A 15815-nucleotide genomic window follows, 5' to 3' on the forward strand; every position below is an offset into this window, starting at 1 on the left:
GGCAAAGAGGCAATTCCATGTATAATACCCCAGAATTCATGGTAGAATGGCAAAGAGGCAATTCCATGTATAATACCCCAGAATTCATGGTAGAATGGCAAAGAGGCAATTCCATGTATAATACCCCCCAGAATTCATAGTAGAATGGCAAAGAGGCAATTCCATGTATAATACCCCCAGAATTCATAGAAGAATGGCACAAAGGCAATTTCATGTATAATACCACCAGAATTCATGGTAGAATGGCACAGAGACAATTCTAAGTATAATACCCCCCAGAATTCATATTAGAATGGCACAGAGGCAATTCCATGTATAATACCTCAGAATTCATAGTTGAATGGCACAGAGGCAATTCCATGTATAATACCCCAGAATTCATAGTAGAATGGCACAGAGGCAATTCCATGTATAATAACCCCCATAATTCATTTTAGAATGGCACAGAGGCAATTCCATGTATAATACCCCCAGAATTCATGGTAGAATGGCAAAGAGACAATTCCACAAATACAAGAGTCCTCTGCACTCAACCCATTATCAATATATTTAAGACAAGAGACATTTTGTGCATTCTGCTACTGAAAAATGCCTTACCCTTTAAACAAAACAAGGATTGTTTGTCCATATATTGCAATATATGTAAGCTGGCCAACTACGTCAAAGTCATCCCATATCTGGCCAGTCCTACGCTCAATTTTATCTGATTCATTAAGAATTCTATTGCTTCATTTTACAAAGTGAAGTTTTTACTTACTAGCTGCTTTCAAAGTAAAACTCCCATACTTGGCTGCCCTTTTATTAGACACCAGTGGAATCACCTGACTATAGCTGGGAAGGGTGGGAGCTGTTTTGTCTAAAGGGTAAGGCATTTTACAGTAGCTGTATGCACAAAATGTCTCTTGTCTTAAATATATTGATAATGGGTTGAGTGCAGAGGACTCTTGTATTTGTCTATATGTATTTTGTGGTCACAGCCTCATTGCCCCCCCGCCTAATGGTTTTAAAAAATAGTGGTGAGCACAACTTTCCCTTGTTTGTTATAGTTATACCGGAGCAGTGACCAGCTCCATGTTGTAGCTCCCACCCTTCCCAGCTATAGTCAGGTGATCCCACTGGTGTCTAATAAAAGGGCAGCCAAGTTTGGGAGTTTTACTTTGAAAGCAGCTAGTAAGTTGCAGGTAAAACTTAATCCCTTTGTAAAATGTATAATGAAGCAATAGAATTCTTAATGAATCAGATAAAATTGAGCACAGGACTGGCCGGATATGGGATGACTTTGACGTAGTTGGCCAGCTTATATATATTGCAATATAAGGACAAACAATCCCTGTTTTGTTTAAAGGGTAAGGCATTTTTCAGTAGCAGTATGTACAAAATGTCTCTGTCTTAAATATATTGATAATGGGTTGAGTGCAGAGGACTCTTGTATTTTTCTATATGTATTTTGTGGTCACAGCCTCATTGCACCCCCGCCTAATGGTTTTAAAAAATAGTGGTGAGCACAACTTTCCCTTGTTTGTTAAAGAGACAATTCCATGTATAATACCCCCAGAATTCACATTAGAATGGCACGGAGGCAACTCCATGTATAATACCCCCAGAATTCATAGAAGAATCATGGCACATAGGCAATTTTATGTATAAAACCCCCAGAATTCATGTTAAAATGGCACAGAGACAATTATATGTATAATACCCCCCAGAATTCATATTAAAATGGCACAGTGGCAATTCCATGTATAATAGCCCAGAATTCATAGTAGAATGGCACTGAGGCAATTCCATGTATTATACCCCCAGAATTCACATTAGAATGGCAAAGAGGCAATTCCATGTACTGTATAATACCCCCAGAATTCATATTAGAATGGCACAGAGGCAATTCCATGTATAATACCCCCCAGAATTCATATTAGAATGGCACAGAGGCAATTCTATGTATAATACCCCCCAGAATTAATATTAGAATGGCACAGAGGCAATTCCATGTATAATACCCCAGAATTCATATTAGAATGGCATAGAGGCAATTCCATGTATAATACCCCCAGAATTCATATTAGAATGGCACAGAGGCAATCCTATGTATAATACCCCCCAGAATTAATATTAGAATGGCACAGAGGCAATTCCATGTATAATACCCCCCAGAATTCATATTGGAATGAAAAAGAGGCAATTCCATGTATAATACCCTCAGAATTCATAGTAAAATGGCACAGTGGCAATTCCATGTATAATAGCCCAGAATTCATAGTAGAATGGCACTGAGGCAATTCCATGTATTATACCCCAGAATTAATATTAGAATGGCACAGTGGCAATTCCATGTATAATAGCCCCAGAATTCATAGTAGAATGGCACAGAGGCAATTCCATGTATAATACCCCCAGAATTCACATTAGAATGGCAAAGAGGCAATTCCATGTATAAGACATACCCTTAAATCCATATGCCTCCTCCCCTGTGGATAACACAGTACATGATTAAATACCTTAGGGGCCCTTAATAACTTCCAAATGCTAACAAACCCCCAGAACAAATGCTACCAGGCTCATGTCCCACAAGTAGCATAGGGCAGGCAGAGTATGGCACACACAGGGAGAATGGGGCAGGCAGAGTATGGCACACACAGGGAACATAGGGCAGGCAGAGTATGGCACACACAAGGATCATAGAGCATGAAGAGTATGGCCGACACAGGGAGCATGGGGAAGGCAGAATACTGCAGGAGACAGAAACCTATCAGGACCACTTTAAAATGAACAGTTAATACAGTGCTTCACAGTACTGGAGGCCCTCCAGCAGTTTGAATGAGATGTGAACAGTGCAGGGCTTTACAGGTGTGAACAGTACCGGACTGTGAACAAAAGAGGTGTTACAGATGTGAACAATACAGGGGGATTACACCAGTTAGACAGCATTGGTCAAATGAGAAAAAATATGGCTCCTGCCTACCATATGTACAAATACAAAAGTAATGTTCTGAGTACAGTATGAGGGTATATCTTATTTTGTACACAGTCAGGAAAATATAGTCGCTCCCACCAACAGGTACACACCTGCTCTAGTTATGGCAGCTTTCATGGAATGCTCATTTTTCTTGAGATTCTTTTGAAGTTCTTGTATCTTCTCAAGCTCTTGCTGTTCTGCAATTTTAGGCTTCACCAGCACATTCCTACTCCTGAAAAGAAACTTGTATGACATATGTAAATAGGCAATGACACATATCTACTGGGAACCAATCCATTAGGCTCCAGCACTGTACAACTTGGTGGTTATTTTACAGTAATAATCATGTAGTCAGGAGCAGTGCTGAACTAATGTTCCCCTCAACTTGGATGGAGACAGCTGTAATATATTCTCCACAAAGGTATAATAGGATCAGAGAAGATATATGGATGTATTTAGGGTAATATACATAGGCGGAGGGTGACTTTTGAGTTTGGGAAGGCTAATCAAAGATCAGCAAAAAAAATTTCACCTACCGGAGGTGCAGGCCTTCAGAGCAGTTGGGGGAAACAATAGCATTTTTTAAAGCAAAGTCCCCTATAGAGTGCTATAGTCACCTTATTAAGAAAATGTGTGTGCCCCAATGAGGCCTTCCATACCAGGAGGTCCCTCCCAGTGAACAAGCCACAGTGCTTGATAGATTTCTTAAAAGAGAACTGAACCCTAAAACACAATATGGCTAAAAATGCCATATTTTATATGCTGAACTTATTGAACCAGCCTAAAAGTTCAGCATCTCTATAGCAGTGATTTCAAACTTGTCACAGGAACTCCCTATCTTTGATTTTGTTAAAAGTCTTTTACACGCACATGCTCAGTGAGCTTTGAGCAGCTGTTTAGAAGCTAAACGTAGGAGTTTTCACAAATCAGAAAATAGGTAAGACTGTTAACTGATATTACGAAGCTGGTGAATAAATTATGATGCTAATTGTGCTGGTTTCTGTGCTGCTATGTACCAATAATCCGAATTACGTACTAATCAGCCTTATATTGTAATATAAATATATATATATATATATATTACATATAATTATAGTATATTGTGTGTCTTTCCCTAAGCCCAAAGCATGTGCAGTGAATAAACAAAGATGACGGGGAACTGGGGCATCTTTGAAGACACAGATCTTCCCCATTAAAGGGCTGTGGTTGCCTTCGGCTGGTACAGAAGCCCAAAATATAATGTACAAAATTTCTGCCCAACTTCTTTAGTTAAGTGTTAGTTCTCCTTTAAAACAATTATTATTGTGTGCCCCATCTGGAATGTATCTATAGTTGGTGAAACATTTTTTAGATTATAGGCATCCTTTAAACCAAAGCTATGGTCAATAGTATCCCTGCATGAATTCTCTTACTCTCTCTCCGTTTCAGTTTCAGAGTCATGTGACAGAAATGACATCAGAACTCACCATTTATAACTGATGATATCAGAACTCACCATTTATAAGGATATCATTTACAAGATATTAATGGCTTTTGTGTATTATATATTAATACGGAAGGTACCCGCACTCTGTCTCTGACTTCCACTTTACGGGTGCTTGGCCAAGTAAATGTATATAATTGTTGAAGAGGGACCAGCACACCGATCTTTTTAAATTCACCAAATATTTATTGCAACATCACTGTGCTTCCACAAAAGCACAGTGATGCTGCAATAAATTTTTTTGAATACCCTCTTGAACAGTATATATATATATATATATATATATATATATATATATATATATATGTGTGTGTGTGTTTTGTATACCAACTTTTATACATTATACAATCCAGTAAGAGCCGAGATAAATAGTGTCATGTATAGTGTATAACATCCCTGACAAACACAGCAAAATAAATGCAGAGTAAACATCAAGTATAATAACTTAGTATGTCAGAAATACATTTTGTGAATCTAGTGGAAGCCTTCACCTCAGAAAATATATTTCCCCAAAATGTAAGGTCATGTGATTAAATGGAACAGATACAGACAGACAGACAGATACAGAGACTAGTCTCTCTAAATAAAAACACACACACAAAAGTGTTTCCTTGCTCAATTTCACCCACTGTCCTCCTCTCTGTACTCTAGTTTTGTCACCAGGATTCCATGTGAGAAGCACATCTTGGCATGTCAGTCAGGGCCGGAAGGGGTAAAAGTGCAGCAAACTAACTCAGATTAAATTAATTCTAACCATGGGATAAAGGGAGCTACAAATAGTTATACACAATACACAAATAATTGTTCCCTTCTCATTGCCTAAGTCTCTGAATGTATATGCAATCTTTCAGTGATAAAATAAATAAATATATATGAGCAACTGGCAACCTGGTTTGTGGAATAAATAAATATCTATAACTACTTGGCATCTTTTTAACTCACTGTAGTCCTGGAGATGCTGCACATAGCTAAACCTGAGCTTCCATTTAGCATACAGCACTGCCACTTCTTCCAGGGAGATCAGCTCTGATCTGTGCAGGTCCCGCCCACTCCCCTCCCGTTCCTCAGTCAGCTGATCTCTCAGCCTGTGTGAGACTACGGGTACGGAACGCATTTTCGGACATCATGCGCATAATTACCTTTGACGCATGCGTTGTCCTCTGCCTTCTCCATAGCGCATCGTTGCCGGTTGTAGTCACGCCTGCTCCAAATGCGCCGTCACTCCTCCGCTCTGCAGCCTCCCTCCTCAGACGTCATTCATCACAGCTCCGCCCTCAGACTTCCTCCTTCGGCTGTCAGGTATCGGGTCTCCGGCATCAGGCGTCTTCCATCAGGCATCAGGCATCAGGCGACCGTATTCTGTCCTGGGCTGCTTTATTCACTTTTTTTTTTTTTTTTACACATTTTTTTAACTTCCGGTTTTCTATTTGGCGCATTTTTTCCCCAGCCAATAGGAGTCTTAGGTTTTGACCAATCAAGTTAAAGCTGCCACTTGTAGGCGTCGCCATTTCTTCCCACAGACACAGGCACGGCCGGCTTCATTCATTTATCCCCGCATTTGTGCTGGTAATTAGATAATTAATTAACTGAAATGTGGCATATACTTTAATTAATTCGTGTTTATGTTGTTTTTTTTATATAATTTAGCTTGCTGCTTGCAAATAATTTACACTGCACAAGAGAGAGCATGTTTCTCTGTACTTTAATAACCTTCGATGGCTTTGTGTTTTAGTTTAATATTTTATAATATATAATATTTTTCTGGTTTTATTGCCTTCATTTTATTTATTTATTTATTTTATACGGTTTTAATTTTTTTAATAGAATTTTTTTTATTTTATATTTTATCTATTTTATTTTATTGCCATTATTGTCATTACAGGTATTTACCATAGCTTTGCAGCTTGCTCGTTTGTTTTATAAACAAGTTTTTACCCATGTTTGATTTACTTGTCCTTTAGCTTCTATTTTTTTGCTCTATTCTAACTTTATACTGACCACATCTAAAAAAACAATGCATTGTTGCTATGGGTATTTGTACCCTAGCAACCAGATGGTTGCAATAGCAAACGAGAGAACCAAAAAAAAAAAAAAAAACATGATTGAAAAATCCAAACAAATGGCAAATTGTCCCAGAACATAACACCCTACATTATACAGGTATAGGATCCCTTATCCGGAAACCCGATATCCAGAAAGCAACTAATTACGGAATGGCTGTCTCCCATAGACTCCATTTTATCCAAATAATCCAATTTTTTAAAAATGATTTTTTTTCTTCTCTGTAATAATAAAACAGTAGCTTGTACTTGATCCCAACTAAGATATAATTAATCCTTATTGGAAGCAAAACCAGCCTATTGGGTTTATTTAATGTTTAAATTAATTTCTAGTAGACATAAGGCACGAAGACCCAAATTACGGAAAGATTCATTATCCGGAAAACCCCAGGTCCCGAGCATTCTGGATAACAGGTCCCATACCTGTACTAAAATTTAAATCAAAGGTGAACAATCCATTTAACATATTGTAGTATCCAGGCCCTGACTGGCAATCTGTGGGTTCTTGCAAATGCCAGAGGGGCTGCTAGAAGATGCCATGGAAAGTCAGTATTTGGTGGCCTGGTGGGGGCTCTTTGTGCTTCTGTGTGGGCTGAATTGGTCTCTGCATACCGGAAATGCCAGGGCCTATTTTAACCCTTCAACTGCCAAGCACGTACAGCGTACGTGCTGGCGGTTCAGGGCTCAGACCTGCTAGTGTGGTTTTAATGTGTGCTGAATTGTTCGAACTTGGTTTTGAAATTAAAGTTATTACATTATGTTCATCAACTGTTTGTGCTGTGTGCTCATATTTCTGTCTCTTCTTTTCGAATTAGGTCTCTACGTCTAGGAGTGGAAGTTTGCTGCTATCAATAAAACCAGTGTTATAAGAGTACGGAAACCATTTAAAGGACCAGTAACATCAGAAATTTTTACAAAAAAAATCGTTACAATACAACGAAAAAAAACATCAAGACCAATTAAAATTTAAAATAGCAAATCCTTTATTAAGATATAACTTACAAAAACTCCACTTCCTGTCTTCTACAGAAACGGCGAAAGGGCGACCATCCATCCTGTTGTGCTTGATTGCTCTTCCCTGACAGCGTCTCGATCTCCTCCAGCTCTTCAGAAGACCGCAGCGGTGTTCTTATGCCTGTCCCCACTGTAACATAGCAGACCGTCAGCATAAAAGGGTAACCCAGAACCCCCTGCCCCTGCATTATTTTAACCCTCCTGGCACCGAGAATATTCCTTCTGCCTGCTGCTGTGGGCTGCTGGGGAGACGCACAATCAATGTATGGATCAGTAAAGAGAGCAGCGTTTCTTCAGAGCCTGCCTTCGGAAGGTGAACCAGCTGGCCGGCATGTTTGTGAATGGCAGGCCCCTGCCCAATGCTGTCCGGCTCTCTCCGCACATCCCCAAGGTGAACTGCTGCCTTCACAATGGCTCCAATCACCTAGCAGCGCCAAGACTCCCGCCGCTCGTTTCCCCATTCCTCCAGAGCGGAGGTTATACAATCCTCAGCCTTTTGCTCCGCTCGGGCTTCCTTATTGTGTGCAAGGCTCTCCTTTTGGTGCCGGAATCACTCCGGTTTTGTTACTGATGTAACCACTCTGGAGGAATCCGGAAACGAGAGGCGGGAGCTGCAGAGTCTCGGCACAGGGAACTAGGCTGCTAGGTGATTGCCATCGCAAAGGCAGCAGTTTGCCTTGGGGATGTGCGGAGAGAGCCTGACAGCATTGGGCAGGGGCCTGCCATTCACAAACATGCTGGCCATCTGGTTCACCTTCCGAAGGCAGGCTCTAAAGAAACGCTGCTGCCTTTACTGATCCATACATTAATTGCGCGTCTCCTCAGCAGCCCACAGCAGCAGGCAGAAGGAATATTCTCGGTGCCAGGAGGGTTAAAATAATGCAGGGGCAGGGGGTTCTGGGTTACCCTTTTATGCTGACGGTCTGCTATGTTACAGTGGGGACAGGCATAAGAACACCGCTGCGGTCTTCTGAAGAGCTGGAGGAGATCAAGACGCTGTCAGGGAAGAGCAATCAAGCACAACAGGATGGATGGTCGCCCTTTCGCCGTTTCTGTAGAAGACAGGAAGTGGAGTTTCTGTAAGTTATATCTTAATAAAGGATTTGCTATTTTAAATTTCAATTGGTCTTGATGTTTTTTTTTCGTTGTATTGTTACAAACTTTTTTGTAAAAATTTTTGATGTTACTGGTCCTTTAAGTACATCCTCGAGAGAAATCTCCAATATGCGCTTTTCTAAGTTACCTCCCACTCCTCTGTTATCGTGCTGTGTGTAGGCCATCAGGGGGGAAAAGGGGGGGTCAGTCGCCCCAGGCCCAACAGGTTTTAGGCTTCCCCTCTCTCTGTCACTCTGTCCCTCTCTCTTCCCCTCACTCTGTCTCTCTTTGTCAGTCTGTCCCTCTCTCTTTCCCTCTCTTCCTCTATCTCTGTCACTCTTTCCCTCTCTCTTCCCCTCTCTCTGTCACTCCGTCACTCTCTCTTCCCCTCACTCTCTCTCTTTGTCAGTCTGTCCCTCTCTCTGTCACTCTCAGTCCCTCTCTTCCTCTATCTCTGTCACTCTTTCTCTCTCTTCCCCTCTCTCTGTCACTCTGTCCCTCTCTCTTTCCCTCTCTTCCTCTATCTCTGTCACTCTTTCCCTCTCTCTTCCCCTCTCTCTGTCACTCTGTCCCTCTCTCTTCCCCTCACTCTGTCTCTCTTTGTCAGTCTGTCCCTCTCTCTTCCCCTCTCTCTGTCACTCTCAGTCCCTCTCTTCCTCTATCTCTGTCACTCTTTCTCTCTCTTCCCCTCTCTCTGTCACTCTGTCCCTCTCTCTTCCCCTCACTCTGTCTCTCTCTGTCACTCTCAGTCCCTCTCTCTGTCTCTCTCTTTCACTCTGTCCCTCTCTCTTCCCTCTCTCTGTCACTCTGTCTCTCTCTCTCTGTCACTCTGTCTCTCTCTCTCTCACTCTGTCTCTCTGTCTCTCTCTCTCTCTGTCACTCTGTCTCGCTCTCTCTCTGTCACTCTCTTCCCCTCTCTCTTGTCACTCTGTTCCCCTCCTTCTGTCACTCTGTCCCTCTCTCTTCCCCTCTCTCTGTCACCCTGTCCCTCTCTCTGTCACTCTGTCTCTCTCTTCCGTCACTCTGTCTCTGTCACTCTGTCTCTCTCTGTCCCTCTCTCTGTCACTCTGTCCCTCTCTCTGTCACTCTGTCCCTCTCTCTGTCACTCTGTCCCTCTCTCTGTCACTGTCCCTCTCTCTGTCCCTCTCTCTCTCTGTCTCTCTCTCTCTCTGTCCCTCTGTCTCTCTCTCAGTCCCTCTGTCTCTCTCTCTTTGTCCCTCTCTCTTCCCCTCTCTCTGTCCCTCTCTCTGTCTCTCTGTCACTCTCTTCCCCTCTCTCTCTGTCCCTCTCTTTTCCCCTCTCTCTGTCTCTCTGTCTCTCTGTCACTCTGTCACTCTGTCCCTCTCTCGGTCACTCTGTCTGTCCCTCTCTCTGTCACTCTCTCTTCCCGACTCTCTCGGTCACTCTGTCCCTCTCTCTGTCACTCTCTCTTCCCGTCCCTCTCTGTCACTCTGTCCCTCTCTGTCACTCTGTCTCTCTCTCTGTCACTCTCTTCCCCTCTCTGTCACTCTGTCTCTCTCTCTTCCCCTCTCTCTGTCACTCTGTCTCTCTCTCTGTCACTCTGTCCCTCTCTTTTCCCTCTCTCTGTCACTCTGTCTCTCTCTCTGTCACTCTGTCTCTATCACTCTGTCTCTCTCTCTGTCACGCTATCCCTCACTCTGTCCCTCTCTCGGTCCCTCTCTCTGTCACTCTCTCTTCCCGTCTCTCTTTGTCAGTCTGTCCCTCTCTCTTTCCCTCTCTTCCTCTATCTCTGTCACTCTTTCCCTCTCTCTTCCCCTCTCTCTGTCACTCCGTCACTCTCTCTTCCCCTCACTCTGTCTCTCTTTGTCAGTCTGTCCCTCTCTCTTCCCCTCTCTCTGTCACTCTCAGTCCCTCTCTTCCTCTATCTCTGTCACTCTTTCTCTCTCTTCCCCTCTCTCTGTCACTCTGTCCCTCTCTCTTTCCCTCTCTTCCTCTATCTCTGTCACTCTTTCCCTCTCTCTTCCCCTCTCTCTGTCACTCTGTCCCTCTCTCTTCCCCTCACTCTGTCTCTCTTTGTCAGTCTGTCCCTCTCTCTTCCCCTCTCTCTGTCACTCTCAGTCACTCTCTTCCTCTATCTCTGTCACTCTTTCTCTCTCTTCCCCTCTCTCTGTCACTCTGTCCCTCTCTCTGTCACTCTCTCTTCCTCTATCTCTGTCACTCTGTCCCTCTCTCTTCCCCTCACTCTGTCTCTCTTTGTCAGTCTGTCCCTCTCTCGTCCCCTCTCTCTGTCACTCTCAGTCCCTCTCTTCCTCTATCTCTGTCACTCTTTCTCTCTCTTCCCCTCTCTCTTTCCCTCTCTTCCTCTATCTCTGTCACTCTTTCCCTCTCTCTTCCCCTCTCTCTGTCACTCTGTCCCTCTCTCTTCCCCTCTCTCTGTCTCTCTCTTCCTTCTCTCTGTCACTCTGTCTCTCTCTTCCCTCTCTCTGTCACTCTGTCACTCTATCCCTTTCTCTGTCACTCTCTGTCACTCTGTCTCTCTCTCTTCCCCTCTCTCTGTCACTCTGTCCCTCACTCTCTCTTCCCCTTTCTCTGTCACTCTGTCCCTCTCTCTGTCACTCTGTCCCTCTCTCTGTCACTCTGTCCCTCTCTCTGTCACCCTGTTCCTCTCTCTGTCACTCTGTCCCTCTCTCTTCCCTCTCTCTGTCTCTCTGTCACTCTATCCCTCTCTTTGTCAGTCTGTCTCTCTCTCTTCCCCTCTCTCTGTCACTCTGTCCCTCACTCTCTCTTCCCCTTTCTCTGTCACTCTGTCCCTCTCTTCCCTCTCTCTGTCACTCTGTCCCTCTCTCTGTCACCCTGTCCCTCTCTCTGTCACTCTGTCCCTCTCTCTGTCACTCTGTCTCTCTCTCTCTCTCTCTCTGTCCCTCTGTCCCTCTTTCTGTCACTGTCCCTCTCTGTCACTCTGTCCCTCTCTCTTCCCCTCTCTCTGTCACTCTCAGTCCCTCTCTTCCTCTATCTCTGTCACTCTTTCTCTCTCTTCCCCTCTCTCTTTCCCTCTCTTCCTCTATCTCTGTCACTCTTTCCCTCTCTCTTCCCCTCTCTCTGTCACTCTGTCCCTCTCTCTTCCCCTCTCTCTGTCTCTCTCTTCCTTCTCTCTGTCACTCTGTCTCTCTCTTCCCTCTCTCTGTCACTCTGTCACTCTATCCCTCTCTCTGTCACTCTCTGTCACTCTGTCTCTCTCTCTTCCCCTCTCTCTGTCACTCTGTCCCTCACTCTCTCTTCCCCTTTCTCTGTCACTCTGTCCCTCTCTCTGTCACTCTGTCCCTCTCTCTGTCACTCTGTCCCTCTCTCTGTCACCCTGTTCCTCTCTCTGTCACTCTGTCCCTCTCTCTTCCCTCTCTCTGTCTCTCTGTCACTCTATCCCTCTCTTTGTCAGTCTGTCCCTCACTCTCTCTTCCCCTTTCTCTGTCACTCTGTCCCTCTCTTCCCTCTCTCTGTCACTCTGTCCCTCTCTCTGTCACCCTGTCCCTCTCTCTGTCACTCTGTCCCTCTCTTTTCCCTCTCTCTGTCACTCTGTCCCTCTCTCTGTCACTCTCTCTCTCTCTCTCTCTCTGTCCCTCTTTCTGTCACTGTCCCTCTCTGTCACTCTGTCCCTCTCTCTTCCCCTCTCTCTGTCTCTCTCTTCCTTCTCTCTGTCACTTTGTCTCTCTCTTCCCTCTCTCTGTCATTCTGTCACTCTATCCCTCTCTCTGTCACTCTGTCCCTCTCTCTTCCCCTCACTCTGTCCCTCTCTCTTCCCCTCACTATGTCCCTCTCTCTTCCCCTCACTCTGTCCCTCTGTCTGTCCCTCTCTCGGTCCCTCTGTCCCTCTCTCTCGGTCCCTCTCTCTCGGTCCCTCTGTCCCTCTCTCTCGGTCCCTCTGTCCCTCTCTCTCGGTCCCTCTGTCCCTCTCTCTCGGTCCCTCTGTCCCTCTCTCTCGGTCCCTCTGTCCCTCTCTCTCGGTCCCTCTCTTCCCCTCTCTCGGTCCCTCTCTTCCCCTCTCTCGGTCCCTCTCTTCCCCTCTCTCTGTCCCTCTCTTCCCCTCTCTCTGTCACCCTGTCCCTCTCTCTGTCACTCTGTCCCTCTCTCTTTCCTCTCTCTGTCTCTCTGTCACTCTATCCCTCTCTTTGTCAGTCTGTCTCTCTCTTCCCCTCTCTCTGTCACCCTGTCCCTCTCTCTGTCACTCTGTCCCTCTCTTTTCCCTCTCTCTGTCACTCTGTCCCTCTCTCTGTCACTCTGTCTCTCTCTCTCTCTCTCTCTGTCCCTCTGTCCCTCTTTCTGTCACTGTCCCTCTCTGTCACTCTGTCCCTCTCTCTTCCCCTCTCTCTGTCACTCTCAGTCCCTCTCTTCCTCTATCTCTGTCACTCTTTCTCTCTCTTCCCCTCTCTCTTTCCCTCTCTTCCTCTATCTCTGTCACTCTTTCCCTCTCTCTTCCCCTCTCTCTGTCACTCTGTCCCTCTCTCTTCCCCTCTCTCTGTCTCTCTCTTCCTTCTCTCTGTCACTCTGTCTCTCTCTTCCCTCTCTCTGTCACTCTGTCACTCTATCCCTCTCTCTGTCACTCTCTGTCACTCTGTCTCTCTCTCTTCCCCTCTCTCTGTCACTCTGTCCCTCACTCTCTCTTCCCCTTTCTCTGTCACTCTGTCCCTCTCTCTGTCACTCTGTCCCTCTCTCTGTCACTCTGTCCCTCTCTCTGTCACCCTGTTCCTCTCTCTGTCACTCTGTCCCTCTCTCTTCCCTCTCTCTGTCTCTCTGTCACTCTATCCCTCTCTTTGTCAGTCTGTCCCTCACTCTCTCTTCCCCTTTCTCTGTCACTCTGTCCCTCTCTTCCCTCTCTCTGTCACTCTGTCCCTCTCTCTGTCACCCTGTCCCTCTCTCTGTCACTCTGTCCCTCTCTTTTCCCTCTCTCTGTCACTCTGTCCCTCTCTCTGTCACTCTGTCTCTCTCTCTCTCTCTCTCTCTGTCCCTCTTTCTGTCACTGTCCCTCTCTGTCACTCTGTCCCTCTCTCTTCCCCTCTCTCTGTCTCTCTCTTCCTTCTCTCTGTCACTCTGTCTCTCTCTTCCCTCTCTCTGTCATTCTGTCACTCTATCCCTCTCTCTGTCACTCTCTGTCACTCTGTCCCTCTCTCTTCCCCTCACTCTGTCCCTCTCTCTTCCCCTCACTATGTCCCTCTCTCTTCCCCTCACTCTGTCCCTCTGTCTGTCCCTCTCTCGGTCCCTCTGTCCCTCTCTCTCGGTCCCTCTCTCTCGGTCCCTCTGTCCCTCTCTCTCGGTCCCTCTGTCCCTCTCTCTCGGTCCCTCTGTCCCTCTCTCTCGGTCCCTCTCTTCCCCTCTCTCGGTCCCTCTCTTCCCCTCTCTCGGTCCCTCTCTTCCCCTCTCTCTGTCCCTCTCTTCCCCTCTCTCTGTCACCCTGTCCCTCTCTCTGTCACTCTGTCCCTCTCTCTTTCCTCTCTCTGTCTCTCTGTCACTCTATCCCTCTCTTTGTCAGTCTGTCTCTCTCTTCCCCTCTCTCTGTCACTCTGTCCCTCACTCTCTCTTCCCCTTTCTCTGTCACTCTGTCCCTCTCTTCCCTCTCTCTGTCACTCTGTCCCTCTCTCTGTCACCCTGTCCCTCTCTCTGTCACTCTGTCCCTCTCTTTTCCCTCTCTCTGTCACTCTGTCCCTCTCTCTGTCACTCTGTCCCTCTTTCTGTCACTCTGTCTCTCTCTCTCTGTCCCTCTTTCTGTCACTGTCCCTCTCTGTCACTCTGTCCCTCTCTCTTCCCCTCTCTCTGTCTCTCTCTTCCTTCTCTCTGTCACTCTGTCTCTCTCTTCCCTCTCTCTGTCACTCTGTCACTCTATCCCTCTCTCTGTCACTCTCTGTCACTCTGTCCCTCTCTCTTCCCCTCACTCTGTCCCTCTCTCTTCCCCTCACTATGTCCCTCTCTCTTCCCCTCACTCTGTCCCTCTGTCTGTCCCTCTCTCGGTCCCTCTGTCCCTCTCTCTCGGTCCCTCTGTCCCGGTCCCTCTGTCCCTCTCTCTCGGTCCCTCTGTCCCTCTCTCTCGGTCCCTCTCTTCCCCTCTCTCAGTCCCTCTCTTCCCCTCTCTCGGTCCCTCTCTTCCCCTCTCTCGGTCCCTCTCTTCCCCTCTCTCTGTCCCTCTCTGTCACTCTGTCCCTCTCTCGGTCACTCTGTCTGTCCCTCTCTCTGTCATTCTCTCTTCCCGTCTCTCTCGGTCACTCTGTCCCAATCTGTCACTCTCTCTTCCCCTCTCTCTGTCTCTCTCTGTCACTCTGTCTTCCCCACTCTGTCTCTCTCTCTTCCCCTCTGTCTGTCCGTCTCTCGGTCCCTCTGTCACTCTCTTCCCCTCTCTCTGTCACTCTCTCTTCCCCTCTCTGTCACTCTGTCCCTCACTCTGTCTCTCTCGGTCCCTCTGTCCCTCTCTCGGTCCCTCTCTCGGTCCCTCTGTCCCTCTCTCGGTCCCTCTGTCCCTCTCTCGGTCCCTCTGTCCCTCTCTCGGTCCCTCTTTCGGTCCCTCTGTCCCTCTCTCGGTCCCTCTCTCGGTCCCTCTTCCCCTCTCTCTGTCACTCTGTTCCCCTCACTCTGTCTTTCTCTCTTACCCTCTCTGTCACTCTGTCTCTGTCACTCTGTCCCTCTCTCTGTCTCTCTCTGTCACTCTGTCTGTCTCTCTGTCCCACTCTGTCACTCTGTCCCCCTCTCTCTGTCCCTCTCTCGGTCACTCTGTCCCTGAATCTGAATGGTCTGATCTGAATGGTTAGTGGCAGGTCGGGAGATGGGAAAGATCCGATTGTACATTGATTCATACGATCGGATCTTTGCGTCTGTGGCCAGCTTTAGTTTGGATAAGGTTTCTCCTGTCCAGTGTCTTAGACACAGGGCTCCTGATGCCACCACATTTGCTTTGGTTTAGGCTAGCAGTTTGGTGACCTCCATTGCGGTCCTACAGAGGTGAATGAAAAACTAAAACACCTAACATCTAGACTGACACTAAGGCAGACAAGAGAAAGCTGTGCACATCTAACATTGTCTTAAATCCTCCATGCATTAAATTAATAAAAATTTGTTTAACACAATAGTATGCATTTCTGTATAAGGATAAATTCATTATTCTATTTGTGTATGCAATGATGAAAGAAATATCGCACTGAGCTACTAGTATGTGATGTGTAGATGCCCCAAAATGTACCTTGTGCATACTAATTTAATGGGTTACATC

General features: G+C 46.0%; 2 protein-coding genes across 3 annotated transcripts in view; one reads left to right on the forward strand and one right to left on the reverse strand.

Moving 5' to 3' along the window:
* Window positions 1-3681, forward strand: part of LOC121398230 (targeting protein for Xklp2-A-like) — a 26278-nt gene extending 22597 nt beyond the window's left edge. For both annotated transcript variants that reach the window (XM_041577141.1, XM_041577143.1), the window contains one exon: window positions 3430-3681. In XM_041577141.1, coding sequence (XP_041433075.1) covers window positions 3430-3532 — 103 coding nt within the window. In that variant the 3' untranslated portion in view covers window positions 3533-3681. The remainder of the gene's footprint in view (window positions 1-3429) is intronic.
* The window catches only part of LOC121398229 (extensin-like), a 13211-nt gene extending 7696 nt beyond the window's left edge, over window positions 1-5515 (reverse strand). Inside the window, exon 1 of the mRNA XM_041577138.1 lies at window positions 5382-5515. The gene's annotated coding sequence lies outside the window, so the exon portion shown is untranslated. The remainder of the gene's footprint in view (window positions 1-5381) is intronic.
* Window positions 5516-15815: the final 10300 nt, after the last annotated feature.

The sequence above is a fragment of the Xenopus laevis genome, chromosome 9_10L, assembly GCF_017654675.1.
Source record: "Xenopus laevis strain J_2021 chromosome 9_10L, Xenopus_laevis_v10.1, whole genome shotgun sequence".
NCBI classification, from domain to species: Eukaryota; Metazoa; Chordata; class Amphibia; order Anura; family Pipidae; genus Xenopus; species Xenopus laevis.